This window comes from Pempheris klunzingeri, chromosome 1 (genome assembly GCF_042242105.1).
Source record: "Pempheris klunzingeri isolate RE-2024b chromosome 1, fPemKlu1.hap1, whole genome shotgun sequence".
Taxonomy (NCBI): Eukaryota; Metazoa; Chordata; class Actinopteri; order Acropomatiformes; family Pempheridae; genus Pempheris; species Pempheris klunzingeri.
The window spans coordinates 9,759,749-9,785,844 of NC_092012.1; the positions used below are offsets into that span (position 1 = coordinate 9,759,749).

Below are 26,096 nucleotides of genomic sequence, written 5' to 3' on the forward strand. Positions count from 1 at the left end.
TTATTTTGATTTGAATGAGTAAAGAAACCGTAGCTGCAAGATTCATTTCCTTTGAAAACTGAAAGGAGGCAAACTTTATTTGGACTTGGCATGAGTAAAAAGCTTGGCCACAGAGTGGTGAGGGGTTGTGGGGTCTACTTCCTCTGCTTGTTGATGACTTGAAGATGTTCCAAAAACAGCATCTATAGCTTGGTGTGTCGTGCAAAGCTGCCAAAGTGGTGAGTGTGGGAAAATGCCCACCTCTGCCCAGACACCCTTCACTAGACCAGAGGGCACCATTCCCCCTGAAAGGCCTCGTCTGTGGCCTGGTCGGTTTAATCCCTTTTCTTGTGTGTCCTCTTGAAACCTGAGGCTTATTGGCTTGGAGGCAGTGAATAGTAGTGAGGTAGATTTGAAAGATGGTGATGGTGATGTTACGGTCTTCTCTGAAAGGATTTTAGCTCAGTGCTCAGGCACTCACAAGCTCAAAAGCAGTGATGTGTTCAGGGTTTAAACCTCCACTTCAACATCTTTTACAGTCAACACCAAAAGCTTGGCCCAAGTCCATATCTAAAATGAGCACTTTCTGGAGCAGAAGCATGAATAATGTGCAAATATTTTACATTTGCTGAATTGCCATAATAGCACAGTCCAACCATTTATCTCTCGGAGAGGTGTTAATTGCATTCAAGAGACATGTTACACACATTAATCTCCTGCCTCTACATGAGCTCCAGACTTGGATAACTTCTTTGCAGTCCTTCTCCACAGATTGTGTAAAACGTCTATCCTTATTTGTCAAAATACCTGCTAAACATTAACAAACCAGTGAGGCTTACATGTGTAGGTATACACAGCTGATGATTTGTGCGTGTGCGTGCATAAGCTTGACTGTGGGAGTTTTTTTTTTTGTTATGTGACTAATGTAAACATGCAATCTGGCTCCATGTGACACATAAATGTTCATTCAACGTGTGTGCGCGTGCACACAGGGTGATTGATTGGTGTGATGTAACTGTGTTTTGGCACGTTGAAACGCCCTCCTTTTCCGACGAAACAATGAACCCAACCGCTTTTGGGGGGAAACGCCCACACCCGAATACAGAGTGGACCCTCCCTTCTTTGAGAGCGAACATCCAATCCTCATCCACTTCTGAGGTTGTACAAGCAACTATTTAAAAGCGTTCCACAATACAATCCCATCTAACATCACATTACCACACAGGGACGACTGCGTTCTGCATGTGCCAGGAACATGCATTTGCAGATGTGAACTTTGCGCTTTGAGACTTTGGAAAAGACTCAACCACACATCGATTTTGTTCACGGAAACACCGAGAAGTATCCAAATAATGGCAATCCTGAATAATTTTACGGCAGCATGCTGGAAGAACCTTCAAGGCGACCGGCTAAATAAGCAGCTGTTCTTCATTTTACGCGCTTTACACAAGTCGGCAGCCAGCGAGGCTTTTGGGATCTCCACGGCTGGAGAAGAAGCCATGCCTGAGAGATTGATCAAACCTGCGAACGTCGGCGAGAAAACCACAATCAAGACCCTGAAGGAGATGCCTGGACCGAGCACCTTATCCAACTTGATCGAGTTCTTCTGGAGAGACGGCTTCAGTAGAATTCATGAAATTCAGGTAATGGTGTCCACATATGTCACTTTCAGTGAATTATCTAGTTTTGTTTGACATGTGAAATAATGTCTTTGTGTTTCCCACCAATGACACCCAGCCTGCGTATTCGCAGCGTCAGCCAAATTTACCACCTATGCGTAAAAGACAGTTGCGTAAAAGCGCACCAGGAGTTTGGCCGCCGGTCAGCTTTCCACTCCAAGGCACGAGTTTTGTGATGGTATTCAAGATGAGTTCAGTGTAGCAGTGACAGCGTTTTCTATATTGCAGCAGATCGTTTGATTGTAAAACGTTTAGTCGCAGTTTGTAGAGAAAATGTTTAAAACAAAAAAAAAATATGGAATGTGCAAATCAGCCAAACGTAGGTGTCAACCAATGTGACAAAACACTTGTGTAAATATCTTATGAGAAATCCTTTGTTAAGTGTCCTGTGCTGTAATCAGCAGATCAAGACGAGTGATTGCTGATGATAACTGAGTCTAACTTGTGTTCCAACTATGATAACACTAATTGCATAATAAGCCATATTTTGTAATGAAAATGTAATGTCAAGTGAATACACCCCCTCTCTCTTTTATTAAATCCCATCATTTTTATAGTCATGTTTTTATTAATTGCATTAAAGTTGTTCATCTGAATATTATTTTTTCCAAACCAACTGTCATGTAAAAGTGTCAAATGCGTTCATGTTATCATAGCTATTTCTTTTGTACTTTCATTTGAGGTAGTGTCTCAATTCTATGTGACAATTGCATTGGAAGTGACAGAGATTAGATATGTCTGTGAAGATTCTCAGTCATCCAGGTCATAGTTATTCCTTAGGAGTTGAGCTTCAACAAGTCCTGTTGTCTTTTGCTCAACTCCTAAGGAAGAGATTAGATAGGTGCTTATTGAAAATTTGGTTTTTATATCTCTAAGGAAACAGCATTATTACAGGCTGGCTCTACTGGAGACACCACTGGCATGGTAGACATACAACTCTATTCTGCTGAAATGTACTCCATTAAAATTATCTGATGTTTTTTGTTATATTATCTATAATACATGCACACTAAAGTGCTGATTGAACATAGATTTAACCGAAAAGCTAGTATGTAAGTATACCACATTACATTACGTTTTGATTTTATTAGTAAAATTAGTCCAGGATTTTCTGCTAATTTTTCTGAAATTTATGTGACTACTAATGTATTGGTGTCACTTTTGTTTTACAGATGGAGCACAGGAAGAAGTATGGTAAAATTTTTAAATCCCGTTTTGGGCCTCAGCTGGTGGTGTCGGTGGCGGACCGTGACCTGGTGGCTGAGGTGCTGAGGGCCGAATGTGTGGCTCCTCAGAGAGCTAACATGGAGTCCTGGAAGGAGTACAGAGACATGAGAGGCCGCTCCACCGGCCTAATCTCAGCGTGAGTCCCGACAAGGACCTCCTGAAATAAATGAGTTTGGGGTCGACTGGATAATCACTTCACTTTCCATATGTGTAGATGGGCACAGCACAAAAGTTCAGCATTACCTCACGTCTGGTGTACATTACCCTTTACTCAATAGTCTGCTTTTCTATCTAGGAGCTAAGACATGATGGCATCAATACTTACAATCAGTCTTCACAGAAGTAAAAGCATTTCCAAAAATTCACCATGTCCCTTGCGTCCTGTTTTCCAGCGAGGGAGAAGATTGGCTGAAGATGCGGAGCGTGCTCAGACAGCTCATCATGCGCCCCCGTGACGTGGCGGTCTTCTCTGACGACGTGAACAAAGTGGTAGACGACCTGATCAAAAGAGTTTGTATTCTGCGCACCCAGGAGTCTGACGGAGCAACTGTCCACAATGTGAATGACCTCTTCTTCAAATATGCCATGGAAGGTTGGTAAAGATCGTACAAAGGTTGTTTGGAAAGGAAATGAAAATTGGGCAGGCTTGAAAAGGATAACGCAGGTGGACTATAGATGTGGAGGGAAAGGAGATTGCTGAGGCTATCAGAGGGGACAAACGGTTCACAGGAAGAGGTAATAGAAATAGAGAAAATGCACTAGAAGAAAATAAAATTAAGATTTGTCACGTGCTTAATAAATCCTGATGTTCCATCATGATTAAAAATGTTGTCTCCTGTTTCCATGCCTTTTGACCTTACAGGTGTGGCAGCCATTTTGTACGAGTGCCGACTAGGCTGTTTGAAAACTGAGATTCCCCAGGAAACCCAAGACTACATCAATGCACTGCACCTCATGTTTAGCTCCTTCAAGACAACCATGTATGCCGGAGCGATCCCCAAGTGGCTCCGACCCATCATCCCCAAACCATGGGAGGAGTTCTGTCACTCCTGGGATGGCCTCTTCAAATTCAGTAAGTGGTTTACAACTTGTAGGTTTTGACAACAAGAGACATATAAATACTTTTTAGTATACCTTTACGCTCAGTGAACTGTCTGCCTGCAGTAACTAGAGTACTTTCATATTAAAAGGGTATTCCAGCAATTTAGTACTGCACTTTCAAAAATCCTTCCCTTGGGGCAGAGAGAGAGATATATGAGAGAATCTACCACTTTAGTTACATGTTTCCCTGAATATCCCCAGTCTAATGAGTTGAAGTCTTGTAAAAAGATCATTATATGCACGAATGTTATATAATGCTTTCCTCTATGATACTTTTAAAAATACAAAACAGTAAAGCTTAAGTGTATTTGCAAATGTTTTGAGGATTAATTGCCCGGCATCAATAGAAAGGAATGTTGATTTGCATATAAATCTCTTCAGTTGTACCATGTGGGAGTGTGGGGTCCCTCTGTTACATAACCTGTTCTCTCCTCTTTCCTTTCCTTCACTACCCTCCCTCACCTCCCCATCCCTCCTCACCTACCCCCCCCATTTCCATTCATCCCACCTTCTCTGTGTCTGTCTGGTCCCAGGCGTTATTCACGTTGATAAGAGGCTCTCAAAGATCAAGGCCCAGCTGGAGCAGGGAGAGGAGGTGAAGGGGGGACTGCTCACACACATGCTCATTACCAAGGAGCTGAACATGGAGGAGATCTACGCCAACCTAACGGAGATGCTACTGGCTGGGGTTGACACGGTGTGTGTCTGTGTTTATACAGAAGTGTTAAAGGACAACTGCAGAGAGGGGTTTGAGGAGTGCAGAGATGCAGTAAGCGTGGCTGTAGCAGGAGGTGGAGGGGTTGGGAGTTGTACGTGTGTGTGTGTGTGTGTGTTTGTCAGTGTTGAGTTTCAAGGGTTGGGTTTCTGGCGCCACATCCATGCCTGTGTAGCTGTGCCAGCGTCAGGTCAGAGCAATGAATCGGGGGGGTTACACAGTATCCCACTGACAAACTTGCTCTCACTCAGATTTAGTTTCTTGTCATTTGTCTCTACACAGGGGGGCTTTTGTCTTTTTCTCCTCCTCTGCCAGGCGTCTGTGTTGTGTTCATATGTTTCCACATTAGAACATAATTGAATAGCGCTTGCAAATAATTAAGACTGTTGATTTAATGCCACCGTTGTATCATTTTTGGGGGAGTTTTATACCAATAGAAAACACTGAAAGGGAGAAGGGGCATGATGTACAACAAAGACCTAGTGTCAGATTTAGGCCCGGAGTGTTTTTTTTGGTTGGCGCCTCAGAGTCATCAGATGTCCCCACCCGACACTATTCAGGCAGAAAATTAAAGATGTTCAGAAAACATACTTGTATTTGAACCCAATAATATTTCAGAGACAAAGAAAATCAGTTTCATACACACTAACAATGATTTCTTGTATAGATTTTGCACTTCTCTGGGACATGACTGTGCATTTGCATCTGTGTGCATACTGTGTGCACATGTGCACAGTTACTGCCTAATTAGTTTGGGGTACTGTCAGATTAATGAGAGTTATGGGTGTAGAGTGTTTTGTTCTGAGCTGGGGGCCACGGGATAAAAGGGTGTGTGTTTTTGTTGAACTTGTTGCAACGGCCACGTCCTGGTGGGGGGTGGACTTAGCTGAGCCATTACCTGACCCCGTGGTGCATTTGCCTTTACTCAGCACACACAAGACCTGTCAAGACACGTTAGCCACAGCCAGAGTTATAGCACAGACTGGGCAGAGGTGAGATGGAGGGGGGGAATAAAGGGGGTGGGCCTGAGGAAGAGGGACGCTGTCGTGAAACAGCAAAGATTGGGGAACTGGCGTCATGGGGTGGCGGGAGGAAGAGTTGTGTGAACGATGGATGTTAGAAAATGAGGAGATGTGTGGGAGAGGCCTAAGCCGTTCAGGGCTGTGCTTGGATGAGCTTTTGTCATATGATTCCTCTTTGGCTTTGTCTGAGGTGTTGCCAGCATCTGTCACAGCTGGGGTTGATTAGGTTCAAGTTGGTTAGATGGGGAGAGGGTGATGACGGAGCGGGAGGGAGAATCTGAAGAAGAGTAGGGGGAAGAGGGAGGTGGAGGACGGAACAGCGAGAGGGATGGCGGGGCTTATACAAGGGTAGAGACTCTTTTGCTCATTAGTTAGGCCACTGAGAGATGCCGACCGTAGACTGACCTCTGGGGTCTATTCAGTGTGATGTTAGTAAAAACAAGGCTGCCCTTCCGCCACCCATGCCTTTCGTGACATATACACGGGTATTAAAGTGAGGATGCCGGATGGAAAGAGACAGACAGGATGCCAGGAACTTAAGTAACATTGGGGGTTTGGGTAACAAGGCATACAATGCAGTCAATAAAGACGTGCTGAGAATACAGGAAAGGTGTCACCCATTTCCCTATCATTTGCTCATTTGCTTGCATCAGTGAAATGAAAATGCCAGTGGCGTGTGAGTCAGAAAAAGGAAGAATTGAGATATGTGAGATAAGTGAAATAAGTACGTAGGCTGGCTGCAATGAAGGAAAGAGGAAATGAAAATGATCAGGGTGTGTCTGAGGACAGAGGGAAAGCACATAGGTGCACAATTTAAAAAGTATAGTGCAGTAGAACTGCTTTGAAATTCCATTGATTAGGATTATTTTCAATTCTCATTGCATGTGAACTGCATGCTGTAATGCTATGTGTGGCAGACCTGAGTGCACTTTAATTAAGGTACAGTTGGATAAGAATGAATGAGAGATAAAGGGCTGAGGGTGCAGCTGGTGGAGAGGACTTGAGTGTCTGCTCAGCACGTGGAATTGGCCCCCTCTCCGTCAAAGCCCCTCACTGTTTCCCAACACTTGCGCAACATCATAGAAACCCTCATAGCAGCTTGCATTGCAGTCAAACTTGTTACAGAACATGAGGAGCAAAGGAAACATCTCCACACAGATTAAATTAAAGAGTTAGTGAACTATTCTAATGTACTACAAATTCAAAGAGGAATGTATGTGTTTTTTTAATACCCTTTATCATTGTTCTAGACATCCTTCACCCTTTCATGGGCCAGCTACCTGTTAGCGCGGCACCCTCATGTACAACAGCAAATCTTTACTGAAGTGATGAGGACACTGGGACCTGGAGGAGTTGCCACAGCTGACGATGTCCCTCGCCTGCCCCTCATCAGAGGGCTGGTCAAAGAGACACTCAGGTGCAGATTGCATGTACTTTTGTACTCTTTGCAGCTTTTTCCTCCGTAGCTGTCGATGTCTTATGTTGTTATGGTCTGCTCTCACTTGCGATGTTAGAAACAACTTTTGCAATAGTTTGATAGACTTGTAAAAATGACCTTTGTTCGATATGTTCACACGACTATAAACTTTGTGAGAAGATTAATGTATAGTGCTGTTGAATAACCATCTTTGTGTGCCCCTCCCTTGGAGCAGACTTTTTCCAGTTCTCCCAGGCAACGGACGGATTAGCCAGGATGACTTGGTGGTGGGCGGATACTTCATCCCCAAAGGGGTAAGACTGATAGAGACATAATAGAAGGGAATCTTCGAGAGCGGGCATGTGCTGGAGGAAAAAAAAAACCATGATTTTAAGTCAGCCAAAACCATTACAGTGGAACCAGATGGAACATGATCCCGCATTACTCATACATCTCTCTCTTGTACAGATGTACAATAGCCCAGCTGTTTTCATTACACAACTGACATTCCTCTGTTTTTTCACTTCGTTAGACTCAGTTGGCCCTGTGCCATTACTCCACATCTCTGGATGAAGAGAACTTTGCTGATGCTTTAGACTTCCGACCGGATCGTTGGATACGGAAAGATTCCACAGATCGTGTCGACAACTTTGGCTCAATTCCCTTTGGCTACGGCATCAGGAGCTGCATCGGCAGGAGAATAGCAGAGTTAGAGATGCATCTAGCTCTCACAAGGGTAAGGGATTAATCCACTCAGGCTGCACACACATTAAAAAGTTGTCTTCGCACACAGAGTCAAAGTTAGTGAAATTACATTAAACAACCAATCATTTTTTGATCATCTGTCCACCAGAATATTGGAAACTGACATGTTTGAACCAGCATAGTATGCACAGTGGACAAAATGGGACTCAATCCAAGAATACTTGCCAGAGGAAGCAAAGAAGTTCCCAGCTGTGCTACTAAAAGTCTTTGGCTTCTAGTACTCATAAACGATGCGTCACTATCAAAATGAGTTCTACGATCTGATTGACATCTCTGTTTTTGCTCCTTGTGCAGCTCATTCAAAGGTTCTGCATTAGTGTGTCTCCTCTCACTGCTGATGTCAAGGCCAAAACCCACGGCCTGCTCTGCCCTGCTGCACCCATCCACCTGCAGTTCACCGACAGGGAAAACTAGAGGGAGACTCCTCTTTATAAGGTCTACTGTACTGTATTTTTTTTGTTTTTAAAGCGCTGATTCATTATTAGGGGGGTTTTAAATACACTGCTTTTACTACACCTTCCACTGTTAGACTGTAGATACTGAGCTGAGACTGAGGTTTTACTCAGGTAAAAAAAAAGTGTCTCACCGTCTCCTGTTCGTTAGTGAGGAGATTACAAAAATAGTACTGGATCAATAATGTCAAGATAAAAGCTGTTCTTGTATGTATATCATTTGTACTTAGTGAAAATGACTCCAGTTTGGACTGTTACTCCTTCCATTCATTCTATTCAAAATAGTGAGTGGATAAGTGAGCTATAATCTATATATTCAAGCTATATTCTTTATATATATATATATATGTGCATGCATGTATGTAATAATGTATGCACAAACATTAATGCATAATCACACTGTTTCCTCCCTAAGTAAGAGAAAGCAATTCACTGAGAATGTTGAAGGGAAACCATGAATGTACTGAAAATGAGCTGTTTTAAGAGGTACAGTATGTATATAATGAGCTTTATTTTAAGATTGTGTTGCAAACCAAAATACTGTGGCAGGTCGATTTTTTGCTAGAGCCACAATGTTTTTATTCAGACTGAGGAAGAACATTTAGCCACTGAAGTGACTATACATGATTTGAATCCATGTACTGTATATCCATGAAACTTTGAATACGCAATGAGACAAAAATGTTCCGAATATTTTAAGATGTAAACATATAATTAAAACAAAAGGCTTTTAGCTTTTAAAAATAAATAATTTGATCATCCTACGAGTTCGAATTATAATGAGCCATTCTAAATTAATCAAAGTAGAGTGTTTGCTCACCTAATCAACTGCATATTTGGATCAGAAACTGTACCTAGTATTTTTGGTTCATAATCAATTTGTATGAATATAAGTATTTTACCAGAACATCAGTCACGTTTAGATTTTATTGAAAGAGAGATATGTTACAGAACGAAGAGATGAGAAAAGTTGTTTGGATTGTGCCACTATGAAGGATCACACTGGTTTGCATGGAGGAATATGGAAACTTTTTATATCTTTGTATTTATCAGCTTCTTGTCTTTCTGTACCTTTTTGACTGTAGTTTCAGTGAAACTGGAAAACAATAAAATTGATTTAATTATTTTAATCGTGTGTTGCCATTTGTCATGTTCACAAAGCTTTTAAAATGTCAGTATCAGCAGCAAAACCTATAAAAACTAGATACATAGGTATAAAAACTAGTAGAAAAAACTAGTACTAAAGTACCAGCTTAATACATTTATAAAAGCTACAAAAACAGCAATGGAAAAAAAACTAGATAATTTTTTCCTTTTGTTTTCAAGAATGAAGTTCCTGAGTGTATGTAGATGCAAGCCTGATGCACTAATGTAACAAATTAATTAATGATATATATATATATACACATAAATACATATCTATAATGCATTTCTGTCACACCTTGTCTAACTCTATTTTATATACATTTCTCTGATATAGGTCTTTATATATCTTTACTTTTATTTATAAATTTTTTTCCTTTTCCTATACATATCTTTCTGTACTGTACTGTACCTCCCAGCCAAATTTCAAATAAGTGCACTGGCACAATCAGAGAGACAACAAACATCTTGAATGTTGAATCAGAATCAGAATCAGAATCAGAATTACTTTAATAATCCCCAGGGGGAAATTGCTTTTTGTTACACACAGCTCCAAAAGAATAATAATAATAATATATATATAATAATAAATAATAATGATTCTGATCACTGAAAATATTGTGCACCCAAGCATTTTTTAAAAGTCCCATATGATGCATAATGTACTTTTTTAAAAATGTCTTTTCAACATGAATATGCGTCCCCGGTGTAAAAATCAACACTATCTAACCAACTACGTTTTGAGTTATGGGCGGTATTAATACATTGTACATCGTCCTCTCGCGATATTTTGTCAACGAGAGCACAAGCGGAAGTAAATAGTCGCCATAGCATGTAAGCTAGTAAGGGGGGGAAGAAGTAGCATGTGAAGCGTGGCTGCTCCACAAGTTTAACGGATAAAACTCATTTCCAACTTTCAGACTTAGTTGGTTGAACGGCTAGAAATAATAGAGTCGCTCCGCCTGCTACTCTACAATAAAACAAAAGGAGAGTAGAGGGATCGTGCGGCACGTTTGGGGCCTGTGAAGACGTATGCTAACGTGGCTAACCTGCCCAGCGTTAACGCGGCTGCTCAGCTAGCTAACGTCGCTTTTAGCATCACAGCCAAAGACCACTGAAGTGGCTAGTTCGCCAGCTAATGTCGGCTAACCTTTTAAACACTTAAATAACGTCGCTCCAGATTGCGTTAACTTTGACCGCATTGGAGGGAAAGTTCGGCTGGATCTAAAATGATCATTGAAAACCTTGATGCCTTGAAAACATGGCTGTCTGATACCCTTGAGCCTATGTAAGTAACGGTAGCTGCTAGCCATACAGCTGTTTAGAATAGCTCAGCTATAGCTATTCTAGCTTTGAGTTTTCACAAGCTAATGTTAGTTCAATTTCAAGGGAAATTGGCAGAATAATTTTCGATAATCGATAACGTGATATTCTCTAGGTTATTTATCCATTCATATATATCTTTATGTATTTCTATGTTCTTTACTTACATGTACATTTGTCTTATGTGTGTTTCTTATCACTTCCAGTTGTGATGCAGACCCTTCTGCCCTCGCCAAGTATGTTGTTGCTTTGGTGAAGAAAGACAAAACTGAAAAGGAACTTAAAGCCCTGTGTATAGACCAGTTGGATGTATTTCTCCAGAAAGGTAATTGATTTCCCTGCTTCATGGAAGACTCACTTTTTGAGCTATCTGTCGTCTATCTTGATATTCAGAATGTGCTATTGTTAAATCTCTGTACTATATTATCTGTCCTCTTGTAGAGACACAGCCATTTGTTGATAAGCTGTTTGAAGCTGTTAACAATAAAGGCTACCTCCCGCAGCCAGAGCAACCATCCTCTCTGATCAAAACTGAGAAGGAAGAGCAGAAAAAAGATGAGGTAACCTTTTTATAATGTCAAGAATATCTGTTTTAAACTATACTGGACTTCCATCACACGTGCATTTAACAGTATCAAAATAAACAATATTTATTTGAAGTAATTGTTGTCTTTGTTCAGACAAATCGGGAAGACGAACGGGAGAAGAAGTTCTCTCGACGATTAAATCACAGCCCTCCGCAGTCAAGCTCTCGCTACAGCAGAGATGGCAGGTTTGTGCCACTGCCTGTTTGCACTTTCAACGCATTCAACGTGCATTTGTATTTTCGCTAATTCTGTCTTTGTTTACCCAAATTTGCAGGAGGGGGGATGATCGTAAGAGAGACGACCGCTCCAGGAAGAGGGATTATGATCGCAACCCACCAAGGAGAGACTCCTATCGTGACCGCTACAATCGCCGGAGAGGGCGCAGTCGAAGTTACAGTCGTAGCCGCAGTCGGAGTTGGAGCAAGGACCGCATTCGAGACCGTGACAGAGAGAGGGATAGGGATAGAGACAGGGACAGAGACAGGGATCGAGATCGCAGCAGGAGCCGGTCACACAGCAGAACTCGGTCTAGAAGCAGGAGTAGAGGTAAGAACGTGATTGGTGGATTTTAAAATTACCTAAGGCTGTCCATCACTAGCAGGATCACTTTATGCCAGTTTGAGCATTTGTTTTTCTGTGGAGAGAGCAATGACACATAGCGTTGGTTTTGAAACACCACACATCTACATTTTGCAGTGTGCTCAAAGTTCACTTCATTTGAACTATGACCCTGTTCGTTGCAGATCTTTCAAAGCGAGTCCAGTCAGACTACAGCTGACCAAGAAGCTTCTCAAATGCAAAGATTATCACATGGTTTCCAGAGATGTATTTGTCTAACTTAGTATTGGGTTTTCTTCACCATTCATATAAATGTTCTCCTTTTATGAGTTTGGTATAATTTTATTAATCCGTTACTGTATATTTTGATGCATCAAGCATTTGGAACTGACACCAGAGTTTATGTAAAGTCTTGAATGGTTTGCTTTAGCTACCTTGAAAAGTGCGTGGATTTTACTTTTAAAAAGCATTATGAACCCTGTGACACAAACAACTAGTGCAGGCACCTTAGCCATAATGAGTTATTTTACCATTATGAATGTCTTCTTGTCTATTTGCAGAACGAGATTCTGGGAAGTTGAAGTATGATCATGATCACAGGTCAGAGAGTGCTGATGGCTACACCCCAGCAGCGCTGGTCTCCACTGCAACTACTTCACACTTCCCTGTGCCAACACTGAGCAGCACCATTACAGTCATCGCCCCCACACATCATCACAGCAACAACACCACTGAGAGTTGGTCAGACTTCCGCCCAGATCACCCCGTGGATCGTGGCCCTTTCAGTAGGGGACCACCCCCTCAACAGAGGAAGCGATGCCGTGACTATGATGGTATGGACACTTTTTTCCTTTAAAACTGTGTAGATTTATCTTTCTTTGTGTGTGGTTTCTACATTTTCTACATATCTATGTTTTCCAGAAAAGGGCTTCTGCATGAGGGGGGACATGTGTCCTTTTGACCATGGAAGTGACCCTGTTGTAGTGGAGGATGTCAATTTGCCCAGTATGCTGCCCTTCCAGCCCCCACCAATCCCAGGTGTAGACCCACCACCGCCCCCAGGCCTCCCACCACCACCACCTCTCATGAACCCCCCACCTGTGAACCTACGGCCACCTGTACCCCCACCAGGAGCCCTCCCACCCAGCCTTCCACCTGTTGCCGGTAGGAATTCAGACATTTCTTTGAATTTTGAGTTTCTGCTTTTTGTAAGACACATGAGTTCAGGATTAACAAAACTTTAAGAAAAGTGATGGAAATAAACAATTGGATCATCTAATGGCATCCAACATTGATGCTATTCTAATATTTACAGATGAAATCAGTAAATACATGTTGACTACTCATACTTGTATGAGTAGGACAGGATATAAACTCACATACAATGTTTATGTTTGATGCTGAAATTTTCTATTCAACAAACAATTATCTAAAATAACAGATGGCAAGAATATGTGTTACCTACCTGGTTAACAATTAGTATAATAGCCAGTTCAGCACAGGTCAGATTTAGAAAATTGATTTTAACAGTTCATGTTTTTGTTAAGCTTCTCATTCTATAAAATTTAGCATTTTGTTTTACTCTGACACAGGTCCCCCTCCTCCGCTTCCTCCGCTGCAACCTTCGGGCATGGATGCTCCTCCCAATTCCATCACCAGCTCTGTTCCCACCATAGTCACGTCTGGGATGCGCTCCTCACTTCCCCAGGCTTCGGTGCCACTCTTCCCCTCCGGTAATGGCTGTGTGTCATTTTCAAGTTACACATTTAATTTTGTACTCGTAAATCGCACTTAATGTGCCTTGCCGTGCTGTTTTATGAGATAAAGTTTCCTCTCTCTGCTGACCAGACAACTATGAGACAGATGTGTACAATCCTGAGGCTCCCAGCATCACCAGTACCTCCAGGCCGATCTACCGCCACAGGGTCAATGCCCAGAGACCCAACCTGATTGGCCTCACAATGGGGGAGGTGGACCAGCCACAGAGAGGTATTGTTCACATGAACTGAACCATCTCAGTTTTCAGTAAATTGTCTTCATACATGCATGTACTTTCTCTCCTATTATTAGCATGCCTAGTATTTTGGCCTATATAAGAAGCCTTTTGCTGCATCGCAAACAAGCAGGATACCAGTGTTCAGTGCATGTTTGTGCTTCTGCTGTCTGTTAAAGAGTCTCGCCATAAGTTGTGTGTCTCTCTTTGAGCTGCTTCGAACCAACGTGTCTGTGTTTTTTGCTCGCCAGATAAGATTCCAAACAACAGTATGAGGATTGTTATGGAATCTGATTCAAGGAAGAGACCTGTTATCTCCCATGACGGAGGCCTCTCCTCCAAGAAACCTTGGTTTGACAAGTAAGACACATTTTCCCTGTAATATTGAAGTCATCTGCCTTTAAACCCATGGGTTAAGCACATTTGACAAATGCACATTTAATATTATCCTCATTGAATTGCTTGATCATTTCTCTTCTCTGCTCAGACCCAACTTCAACAAACCCAACCACCAGGGCTACCACAAAAGAGCCCCATTCTCTCCTAACACCAGGCTGCTGGTTCGGCAAATTCCTCCCGAGCTCAACAACATCAGCAAACTCAATGAGCATTTCAGCAAGTTTGGCACCATCGTCAACCTACAGGTCTGTCCCTGTGTGGTGCAGTAGATATGAAAAGTCACAGCTTTGATGGTTAATAGTCGATTAAATATGTAGTTATTATGTGGTACAATAGGAAGCTAATGATGTGAACAATGTGTGTGTGAATCTGGTATCAGAAGGTTAAGGAGTTTTAAAACAACTTCAGTATAGCTGTTTGACACACGGGAATGTTTATTAGACAAGTTTTGGTTTGTTTAGTAGTTTAGATTTAATGTTAATGGCTTGTAATACTTAGTTTATGGTCAAAATTAGGCCCTTAAACCATCTGTTAAAGCAGATGTATCCATGAAGCCAACAAAAATTCCTAGATTAACCAGATATCAAGAAATAAATGACCTGCCTAGCCTCTTCCAAGTGCCTTCATGTGCTGGTTTTTGAAGCGTAGCACAGTGAGCAGTATACACTGTAAAGGATGGGATGGTGTGCTAAAAATCACACTATAGAGCTGCTCATGCGTCCACTTGATAACCTGATAGTGTTTAGGTGACGTTCAGACAAATCATCTTGTGTTACATGCATGATTTACAGTATCTGACTGTTGATGTGACCTTCTCACAGTGCCATTTTTATTGCATTTTACAGGTGGCCTACCAGAATGACCCAGAGGGGGCACTGATCCAGTTTGCCTCTCCAGACGAGGCCAAGCGGGCTATGCAAAGCACAGAGGCTGTGCTCAACAATCGTTTCATCAGGGTGCACTGGTTCCGTGATGATGGCAGTGACGGACCGGGTCAGGGCCAGTCTCACTCACAGCAGCTGCCTCAGCCACAGCCAGCCATGGTAAGAGTACATTTTAAAACTCACAGCATGGTTGTTCTAAAGCAGTTTGACATAAGGGATGGACCAGCCTCTGTAATCTGACATCTCTCACATGAACAACCCTGAGTTATAACAGACCAGTCTGATGTGTGTGTGGTTACTTTGTAGCAGCCTGGTGTCGTCTGCACATGATTTAATGAAGGTAAACTGTAATGGCACTGTGCTCAGGCATGGTGCTGTGGAGGCTGCAGATTTATCAATATGTATGTCTTGCTGCCTTTAGAGGACTGCAGGGATTAAATGAAGTGAAGGAGAGGCTTGTTGTATAGTATAAATTAGATGTGGATAACGCACTGTAAGAATCACTCATATTAATTTACGATGACTGATTTGCCAGCTCTAACCACATTAAACATTATCTGTTGTGCAAATTTAAATGCATTGACTGGTTTGTTGAAGATTTATTTACATTTTAAGCATTATTCTATTTGCTGTGGAGTTGCTGCGCATTGAAAATATGGCCCATAGACTCCTATTGTGTAGAATGTGACATTACGGTTTTAATTTAGAGGCTCACCGCTGTGCAGTAACATTCAGCAATCTTCGCTTGGAGAGAAAGAGGCAGTGTTACCAGTTCCCCTGCCATTGTCAGCTGAAATAGAGCATAATTCAGTGCATCCACAGCTTGCTTTGTTGTTGATGTGTCATTGTTGCTGGGTAATGTAACACCCTCTTCAAGTTATCAGTAAAACTGGACACCACGGTGTTGTTGTGCTCTTGGTTTTCACATTTTGTCACTTGGAAAACTCTGTTGCATTAATATCTGTGTTGCTTACAGAAAATGAGTACAGAAAATGTCTCTCACTGGGTGTTGTTGTGAGTCGCTCGAGGAGGTGTAGCAAAATCAGGAAATGAAATTGTGATAATGATGCAGATGCACCTAAAAGCGAAAACTGAATTGTTGACTTAAAATGCACAAATGCATTTAACCAGACATGATGTGATCAACATCTCCTTTGTCATTCAGCACCCCTCAGCCACGACTCTGAAACAGTCTGTCAAAGATCGGCTCGGACCTCTGCTCACTGCAAACTCTGAGCCATCCCAAGATTCCAGCGTAGCCTCTCAGGTGGGTGTGGGTCATTCTGTTGAGGGCGTGCTTTTTCGCATTTACTTGTCAAAGTCTGTTGAGGGTGTCTATAAACATTCTGGGTTTTTTCTTCTCCCCGTTGGTGCAGAATCCTAAAGTGTCAGTGAAAGACCGTTTGGGTTTCTCTGCCAAACCAGCAGCTCCTGTTGAAAAAGTAAGTGTCCACTCACCGTTCAGAATCACTTTTTGGATTTTCTCTCCTTCTATGTCAAAATGTGATTGTGTAACTTACGTGCTATCAGGTGTTTTCGACATCCATGGGCCTAACGAAGACTGTATACAATCCCGCTGCCTTGAAGGCGGCGCAGAAAACCTCAGAGGAAGCCCTGAAGAAGAAACAGGTGAGGGGCATAATGAAACGGGAAGCAAGCAACTCTGATTTTCCTGACAAGAACACAGGGCAGCACCCAATCATCTCCCATAATTCCTTTCACAGGAAGCTTTGAGACTACAGCAGGATGTAAGGAAGAAGAAGCAGGAGATATTGGAGAAGCACATTGAGACACAGAAGGTGAGACAAGTTTTAAAATTCTTTTCGTGTACTGACGTTTCCCGATCACCTGTCTGCTTTTAAATTCTGCAAACTCTATAAAAAAACTTAAATGTCAGCGTGTGAGCTGTAAAAGAGGTCTGACTCACCACTTCAGCAACATGCAGCAAGCCAGTCAGTGGACTGTGTAGATTTACCAACAGTGTCTGAAAGCTTTGTGTGGGATCTGACTCATTCACTGTGTGATCTTAATGAAAGGGATTGAAGCTCATGTGTCATGCTATATTGGGTCTCCCTTTTGAAGTAACATGACAAAAAATGATATGGCTTGTTGCTCCAAGTAAAACGATCCATACTTTCACCACAATTTTGAATCTTACCCATCGTCCCATCCTGTGTTACTTGTGGCTGACGGTGTTGTTCTGCAGTTCTCCAAGTACTCTTTTGGAAGCAGCACATGCGGTAGTTAAACACGTGATCTTCCGTTTTTCAGCTCCTGATATCCAAACTCGAGAAGAACAAAGCAATGAAGGCAGAGGATAAAGCCAAGATCATGGAAACTTTGGGCATGTTAACCAAGAGCATCACCAAACTGCAAGAGGAGATCAAGGGAATTTCAAGTAGCAACAACCCGCTACGCACAGCCAAGAGCAAGGCCCAGGTAGTGCTTTCTCCCTGCTAGCAACACACAAGGCCGCCGACAGAAACCCTGACAGATTGTGATATTTGTCTTTATTTAAACTGAGCTGATCTGATTGGTCGTACCTTCCCCCTTACTATATTGCATTGTCTAATGGTAAGTAACCAGCACTTGGTTTGAGATCACAGATAATACCCTTCTTTCATCTAAAAGCGCCAGCTCAAAGGCCAACTGGATTGTCTGTTCTCCATCTTATCCGGACACCTTTGACCTGTTACTTTCCGACTTGAAGTGTTTTCTTTCCTAATGGTGAGTTGATAATGTGTTCAGGCACAGAAGGAGCTGCTGGATGCAGAACTGGACCTGTACAAGAAGACTCAGGCAGGAGAGGACACGGCTTTGTTGAAGATCAAGTACACCCAGCTGCAGATTGAGGTATTGAATTGATCATGAAAAAGAAAACTGTTGGTCATGCTTGAAATCAAGTGCTAAGATTCTGTTTGCACTTCTGCCACGTGAGGGCGCTGGTGCTATTGTAACTTCTAGTGATAATCTGTTTCGAGATTATCAGTCTGATATTGGAGCTCCGTTTGACTTCTTTCCGTCCCCATTGTTTTATTTACGCAGGCAGCTAAAAGGGGACTCCTGTCACCAGGACGAGGCCGGGGGGTCCACGTTCGTGGCCGTGGTGCTCTGAGGGCCAGGGGAAGGGGCTCCAGAGGGCGGGGTAGAGGTGTGCCTGTGCATGCAGTCGTGGACCATCGACCCCGAGCGCTGGAGATTTCGGGTTTCATCGAGGCCGACCGTGTAGACTTGCTGCCACACTTCGCTGTAAGTCTGCCCTAAAACTACATCACTGAGAAAAGGAGATTTGATATCCACAACTGAACCACTGTGACCTTTTGATGGAAGCTGTAGGTGGGAGATAAGAGGACTGTGTGTTAAAGGGCACTGCTAGCTCAACTGGTGAGGGGGTGGACATTCAATGCTCGCCGGTCAGTCAGGACACGACAAATAAAACTGTCAGCTGTTCTCACATCGCACTTTGGATCAGGGCTGTTTGTGGAGTGGTCATACAGAAACGAAAGGGAAAAAAAACACAATCTTAGCATCAGCCAAGTTTACATGCATCACATTTTTTTTTACTTTATATGTAATTTTATAATTGGCCCAAATGAATAATAACTCATAAGGATTTCAGTAAAAACAACACAAAAAAATTGAACTTGGGCTATATTTTAATCCTCTTATATTGATACAATACAATGTACAATAGTAATACAATGTGCATTGACTTTTTTTTTTTTACTGTAATTCACTGTAGCAAGAAGGATCAACATTGTCCTCTGGTGGTTACAACTGCACAGTGCAACTGACCACCAATGGTGCAACTTCTCACTGTTTAACCTTAAAAAGACCTTAAATCAGTTTAAACAGCCATCAGCATACCGTGACTGCAGTGAATATTCCCTTACATAAGTAGTTAACGTCCACTCAAAGGTCAAGTCACTCCTCAACCAGCAGAAAAAACACTGACAACAACAAAACAAAACAAAAAACTAAAGTTTCTACTCGTAGGATGTCAGAAGCACATGTATGTATGTATGTATGTATGTATGTATGGAATACAGTGTGTATCAGCTCAGTCTCTGTTCCCCAAGTGTTCAGAATATAGTAATAGAGTAAAAACACTATAAAAATGTAACGGTGACAATGAGGTAATGCAGCTAGTAGAGGAAAAAGCACCCTAACATCAAGAGATGTCATTTAAGATGTGTTTGGTAATTGTTCATTAGGTATTTGCAGAAAATACACAAGTTAATTTTTTTTTTTTTTAAATAATTGACCAAAATGTGTGTTCACAATTTTGAAGCAATTTGGAGAAATCGAAGATTGCCAGATTGATGAGAACAACCTTTCTGCGGTCATCACTTACAAGTCGAGAGCAGAGGCAGAACAGGTGAGTCTACTACCAGCACAGTACAAAAAATATCCAGAGTTTCTTTCTTTCTTGAGATTCCAAAACATGAAATTCAGATTTGATGCTCTGGCTGAAGTAGCGTGCAATGCATTAGAGTCCAAAACCTGGAAAATACCTGCTAATTTGATTAAGCCCAACTATTTTCTACAATGCTGGACTCGTCTTTTTACACTTCATTACGTCCTGCCCCTTTGACCGTGTCTTTTCCCCACCTGTAGGCGGCTCTTCATGGAGTGAGGTTCAACAACCAGAGTCTACACCTGGCCTGGCATAAGGCCGTCACGACTCTCAGCGCTGCAGATGCCGATGAGGCAGAGCCAGAGGAGGATGAGGTTCGTGGACACTTCTCACTCTGCACACATGACGATGAGCCTTATGGCGAGGAGTCGGGCAGGATTGGTCTTATTTTTTCCAGCGCTACCATTGACCCCAGGATCAAAAATCAACTAGGAAATATTTAATCAAGTGGAAACATTTGGATTATGACTTTCTGTGTTGTTACATTTAGGGGACACAAGAGGGAGCCATTACTCATTCCAGCGAGGATTGTCTTCTCATGGCTTTTACACTCATATATTCATTACGCATTTAGTCTCTGGCGTGAGACTCTCATTAGTCCCTCTTGAGCTCTTTTAAATACACGGTTTTGTTTGGGTTTTGTTTCTCCCTTCAGTACCCGGAAGAGTCGCTGAGTGATGATGCGTTGCTGCAGGACGACGACGAGGAAGAAGATGACAACGAGCCTCGCTCCTGGCGCAGATGAAGATCAGTCAGACGGTTGTGCTGATGTGGAAGACGAGCAACAGCTCAGCAACTTTATAAAATCTAAATGCCTGTTTATAAAGCAAGAAGGCACATTTCACTTTGGCTAGACCCTTTTTTCCCCCCTCACAGATGTGTAACTAGCAGAAGAACCACGTGCTAGTTTGATTCTTTTTAACAATTTAACAATGGTGAATTTTTTTTAATGCTCTTAATGTAGAAATAGTTCTGTAATTCTTTTTTTTTTTTTTTTTTTTTTGGGGTTCACAAAACACAAAAAGTTTGTCTGGACATGTGACAGCTGATCACTTAAAGACACATTTGTTGAACTGTCAGTTTAGGAAAAAAAACAGAACCTGTGTTGTAATTTAACTGAATGAGACTGTAGCTTTTGCAGAATAGTATTAGGTTGACTGGTTTAAATGCTCATGTAAATATTTTATGTCTGAGTTTAAATGATTTGTATGAAAGCTTGGCTTCTCAGTTTTTGGCTTTACTTTGGATTGTACAAAAAATAAAGAATTGAAATGGTCTGAAAACATCCTACCAAAAAGAAAAAAAAAAGTAAAAAAAAAAAAAAAAATGCAATGACTGGAAAAAAAAAAAAAGAACACTCCTAAAAGAGCTGAAAAAAGACCATTTCAAAAAAACCTTCATCTTCCCCTAAAGAGCAACATTCCTACTCCTATTTTTTTTTTTTTTTGTATTTCTTATTTTGGATCGGTAAGGTAACATAACGTATAACTCATTTCCGTGCCAAGGTAAGACTATGATATAACCAGATATTCTATTTTTGCAAAGTGTTGAAATTAGTTGTAATTATTGCCTGAACAATATTCTTTAACTGCATAGCTTGACTGATGTATGTTTATATAAAATCTAAATCCCAATACAACGATAACTAAGAACATTTGTGTTGCTTTTGTTGCAGGAGGCATCTGTCCAGTGTACCAGCTACCGCTCGTCTTTCTCCCAAGAGGCTTCAACGTTCGGGATGTAATCATGTATTTACTGTAACAGACTTTATGTGGTGCCAAACTACCAGCTGCTGTATTAAAATACAAATATCTTTTCATCATCATTTTGCTTATTGTGTGTGATTACTACTCGCTGCAAGTTCTTCAGCCATCTTCTGTCAGTGGGTAAATGAAATGCAACCAAAAAGTTTTTTCTCAAACAATTTGAAGATTTTAAAACTATTCGTCAAAAAGTTTGTCTTTCTTACTTGGGCTTACGTTACACTGTGCGCTGTGTCACATGGTAAAATGGATCCATATTGATCCCTGGGGAAAATTTGTGTAATTGCATGTGTTAAATCTGACAACTGCATTAGAAATATTACATAAGTTCTTGTCGGTGCATAAGCACAAATCGGAGTTTGAAAATAATCTATTTAAAAACTCGTACATGTCTGCTTCGTCAGGACCGTGTTGGGTGTGGATGGATCAGCTTTGATTGACAGCGGCCTGGCAACATAAGCAAGCAACCCCAAAAACTCCATTTGATTCAAGGACGCTCACTGACATGACTTTTTCCAACCTAGCCCCACTCACTTCTTCAAAGCAGTGGCAAAAACAAACACAAAAACAGAATCATAAAACATGAAATAAAAGTGTTTGTGTAGTGAGAAACCGCCTGAATCCCCTAACGTATTTTTTTATAGATCTAGTAATCTTAATTTTTTTATGTATCTGGATTTCAATAAGCCTCATATGATATAACTCTTTTGATATATTTACGCTGCATTCATGCAACACTAGAGTTAACATCAACTTGCAAGCCGTAATTGGGACTGGGGCGACTTCTGACAACCATAGACTTGGTACTTATTAATTCAGAAGTAGCTGAAAACAAACCAAAATTGAATGGAAACTTAACATTAACAATAGCTCTCTTCTATATAAATGTCCCAGTAAGTCACGTCTACATAATGGCGAGAGAGCACGCACAATACAAAGACCCTGAAACTCATGCAGCTAAATGCATTTCATTGCAATCATTAATTTTATTATTGCATCTGTGCTTTTTTTATTGTGACATGTGAAAATGTCCTCTGTGTAAAAGGCCTGTTTCCTAATTAAGTTTCGCCTAACATGTCTTAATACCAGCACTCTAGCTGGTCGGCCCTTTTTTTCTTTCTTCGAAGCAAAAGTGAATATGAGTCGTGGTGTTTAAGGTGAGGGGTTTTCCTTTCTGTACGGGGTGGGTTTACACCTGCAGAGAGGCTCTCCGCAGCACAGCTCCAACAATCACTCTGCCTTGAATAAAAAAAGGACAAATAACCCAATCAGTGTCCACCAGTTCAGTGTCCACGCGCCACCCCTGGCGCCTGCCACACTCGCAGAGATAATTGTGAGAAATCAGATTTGCTCTGGTAGAATATCTGCTGTTTATCATTTAAGCCTTTTCCCCCTGCGCCACCACCTAAACTACCCTCCCTCTTCCCTCTGTCTCTCAGTATGGGGGTGTTTAAATGCCCCCTCCTGCCATCTCATTTACCCACTGTGGTGCCACCAAAACTTACACAAGCGTCATTTGTGATCAAACAAGCCGTTGCAGTTGCACCTGCACACCTGTCCAGTTGTGTCATGCACCTCAAGATTTCATTTGTCATGTTACTGGCCCGATTGACACAAATAAACACGTTTCAGAGCTGCACAAATAAATGTGTTTTGCGGGAAATTTAGGACTGTGCTCCCATGTTGAGTACAGCCACTTCAGTGGGGATGTCTGAGAGGCCTGCCTGCCTCCCTTTGTGTCTCAGTGGGCAGAGGATGTTTATGTGCTCTGTGTGAGCTCAGAAAATATGGACTAACAAGTTTACAGCATGCGCGTCATCCATTATATAAATCTTTACTTTCTGATTTGTGTCAAAGAGACAAATGGCATGACATTTTGGAATGAGCCGTGATTGTGTTGTCTTTCCTCACTCCTTTGTGTATGGAATAGGCAGAAGGAATTGAAAGAATGTCTCACTGGAAAATAGGATACGTGCGTTCAAAGTCTTACTTTTGTTTGCTTAGAAATTTGCTGTCTGTTAGTGAAAATGATTGTATTTTCCTTTAGAAGCCCCCGGGGGCTCAAGAAGTCGGTCATATGGATATGCAGCATCTAAGAAAATGCATAACATTACACACTTCTGATGTATTTATTCAGATTCATTTGAATATTATCCCTGCGTTATCGCAACACACACACACACACACACACAAAAACACAAACACACTGCTGCCAATTAATACCAATTATCACTAAACCAATGTCATAGAATAATACAAACAAAAAAATCTTCCTAATTGGTGGATAATGTGCCAACACTTGCTTTTTTTTTACATCACATGTTCATTTAAGGTGAAGACATGAAGTAGGTGTTTCTGATCTCAAATCAACGGTGACCCCTCCCAACACACTGCATTCACACGCTTGGCCCCCATCGCTACAATGCCAGTGCTCTGTAAAGCCATTAATATTTTATGTGATCATAGGCCTCCATAAGCAAATTTCAGTCCCATGCAAGTTGAGCCAAGGCATGATTAATTTAGTATTTATACCCCAACAACCCTTTAAACAACACGGGGCCCCAGGACACAAAGCAAGGCACAGTTTGAAACAAAACTAGCAGCCCCTAAATCATAATCAGCATAGTCATTCAGGATCATATGAGTTTGGGGACACATTTTTTTTTTCTATGACACCAGCTACAGTTTTGGTGAGGAATCGGTGGCTGCGTGAGGATGGCAGACTCAGTTGTAGAGCTTTGGCGAGTAAAATTTAGTGTTACATAAAAAGAAATCCTTGTTATTACTCAGCTGCAAGACAAAAACACTCGTTTCTCCTGAAAACCCTCTCCATCATCCTCAGTTTGTTGGGAAATAGTGCTGTGTTAGACATAACAAAGCCCTTTAACCTTGTCTACTGACCGCGGATCCCAGGTAACCCTGCTAGCAGGGAAACGCCATCAATAAATCAAGACATGGCTGCCCTGAACCTGCAGATCACAATAAATCTCCTTGAGTCATAATGCTGCAACCAGAGAGCTAATCTGTGAAAACAAGGCAACGCTTGCAGCCAATATATCCAGAATTTTTACTCTTTGGTTTCAGTCTCTCTGGAATATACTTATACTCACTCAGACTTTCACTTTTCAAGTTTTTCTTTTCCTCTACTTCTTCTTTTTTGCATTTTGGGGGATATACTTTACTTAATGTACAATATTTTGGCCAATGAACGTATGTTGGTTGTTGTTTTTTTTCAGTGTATACATGAGGAATCCAGGCAAGCGCGAAGGAAACTGAGAAATAGTGAAATTTACCGATTTATAACCCAATTTATGATCCAGAAGAAATTGCTCATTTGCTTAATTTTTTACTTCATTTTAGTCTCAGTAGTTCCAGCAGTGTGAAACTAAATCCAGTAGTGGAAGCGCTTTTTAGATCCTTTAAGTAAAAGCACCAACACGACAGTAAAAATACTTCATTACATGTACTCACTATTATCAGCAAAAAATACGAATCAAAACTAGAGGTGCTCATTATGGATATTGGCCCCTTTTTGGTGATTATTATTTTTATTATATATTATCTAATACAAATATTTTATCCTTATTTTTTTAATGATGTAGACCACTGGCTGTGGCCTCCCTGGTAGTGTTACATGCATCTTATTAATTTACTTGTATTGTTATTATTACTTATTCTGTTTTCCTGAGACTGCATTTTTTCTCTCCATTGGTTTCCCTTTTATTTTATCTGTAAACTGCACAGATAGGCCTCTGCAGTCAATGCTTCTCTTGATATTCCTATTTGTTATGTTACTCATGAAAACTGGTCCCATGAATAATAGAATACTGGATTTTAATGTTGCAACTGGTCAAAGTGGACCTAATTTTAACAACTCAATATACTTCATTGTAGTTCTGTGACAATGCAAAATATTCTATGCGCTCATCATATCATTTACTTCAGTGCTTTAATCATAAAAGTAATGGCTGTCATATGCGTGTGGTGATGAAGAAGTGGCGTTAAATAGCAATACTCAAAGTACATGTACATCAGATTTAAAAACTCACTGTTCACTACCAGCTCAGCACCAAACAGCAGACAGTGGTGACCATGGTGGAGCGTTAAGCAGCTAAAGAGCCACATATTTCCCCCCAGGAGTTGGTGGAGACCAAAACAGAGCTAATAGAGAGTGAATATTAGACAAACACAACTCCAAATGAATGATTGTGTTTCTCAGTCACTGCAAAATTGTTTTCTAACAAGTCATATCATCTTAAAATGTGATTATTTGTCAGCGTTGTGTTCACAACTTGTCTCTGTTGCCTCCCGGGTGCTAAAAAAACAGATATTTCAGATTTAACTACAGCGCTTGAGTAAGTGCTCTTACTTTCCACCAAGGTCTTCTACATTTTAACTATAACTTTTTTCCACTCAACTAATGACAAATACCTGACGCAGAAACAAGTCGTGTGACTGGACAGGACGCTTTGATGACTTATCTGTAGTCTCCCTTTTCCCCGTTAGGTCGAGCGTGTGCTATTGCAGTGCAACATCCAGAATCTAATTAGGTTGTACACTAACATGATCACTGTACAGTTCAACATCATTAAAGATAATCTCTGTGCAGACACTGCAGCAGGCCCCTCCCTCTGCCCTCGCTCCCGTCATTGATTGGTGGAGTGATTTGCAG

At 41.4% G+C, this 26,096-nt stretch overlaps 2 protein-coding genes across 2 annotated transcripts; both read left to right on the forward strand.

Annotated features, from left to right (window-relative positions):
- Positions 1–1,215: 1,215 nt before the first annotated feature.
- On the forward strand, positions 1,216–9,056 carry cyp27c1 (cytochrome P450, family 27, subfamily C, polypeptide 1). Its single transcript, XM_070830743.1, has 9 exons — positions 1,216–1,622; positions 2,831–3,021; positions 3,278–3,477; positions 3,748–3,957; positions 4,520–4,683; positions 6,974–7,140; positions 7,376–7,454; positions 7,673–7,876; positions 8,200–9,056. Exons 1-9 carry the CDS (start codon positions 1,332–1,334, stop codon positions 8,317–8,319), a joined length of 1,626 nt encoding a protein of 541 aa, XP_070686844.1. The 5' UTR covers positions 1,216–1,331; the 3' UTR covers positions 8,320–9,056.
- A 1,284-nt stretch (positions 9,057–10,340) lies between these two features.
- rbm26 (RNA binding motif protein 26) lies at positions 10,341–21,472 on the forward strand. Its single transcript, XM_070828507.1, has 22 exons — positions 10,341–10,788; positions 11,030–11,148; positions 11,265–11,383; positions 11,504–11,595; positions 11,685–11,956; positions 12,529–12,801; positions 12,890–13,132; positions 13,561–13,701; positions 13,817–13,957; positions 14,213–14,321; positions 14,449–14,605; positions 15,206–15,403; positions 16,410–16,511; positions 16,621–16,686; positions 16,775–16,873; positions 16,969–17,043; positions 17,516–17,683; positions 17,993–18,097; positions 18,290–18,493; positions 19,536–19,622; positions 19,862–19,975; positions 20,317–21,472. The coding sequence occupies exons 1-22, from the start codon at positions 10,730–10,732 to the stop codon at positions 20,404–20,406; spliced, it is 3,033 nt and encodes a 1,010-aa protein (XP_070684608.1). The 5' UTR covers positions 10,341–10,729; the 3' UTR covers positions 20,407–21,472.
- Positions 21,473–26,096: the final 4,624 nt, after the last annotated feature.

Coding starts and splice junctions, on each gene's coding strand:
- cyp27c1 (XM_070830743.1), top strand. CDS start 1,332: ATGGCAATCCTGAATAATTTTACGGCAGCATGCTGGAAGAACCTTCAA. Junction 3,478..3,747: donor CTTCAAATATGCCATGGAAG/GTTGGTAAAGAT, acceptor TTGACCTTACAG/GTGTGGCAGCCATTTTGTAC. Junction 7,455..7,672: donor GATACTTCATCCCCAAAGGG/GTAAGACTGATA, acceptor TCACTTCGTTAG/ACTCAGTTGGCCCTGTGCCA.
- rbm26 (XM_070828507.1), top strand. CDS start 10,730: ATGATCATTGAAAACCTTGATGCCTTGAAAACATGGCTGTCTGATACC. Junction 11,149..11,264: donor GGATGTATTTCTCCAGAAAG/GTAATTGATTTC, acceptor GTCCTCTTGTAG/AGACACAGCCATTTGTTGAT. Junction 17,684..17,992: donor CAGCCAAGAGCAAGGCCCAG/GTAGTGCTTTCT, acceptor TAATGTGTTCAG/GCACAGAAGGAGCTGCTGGA.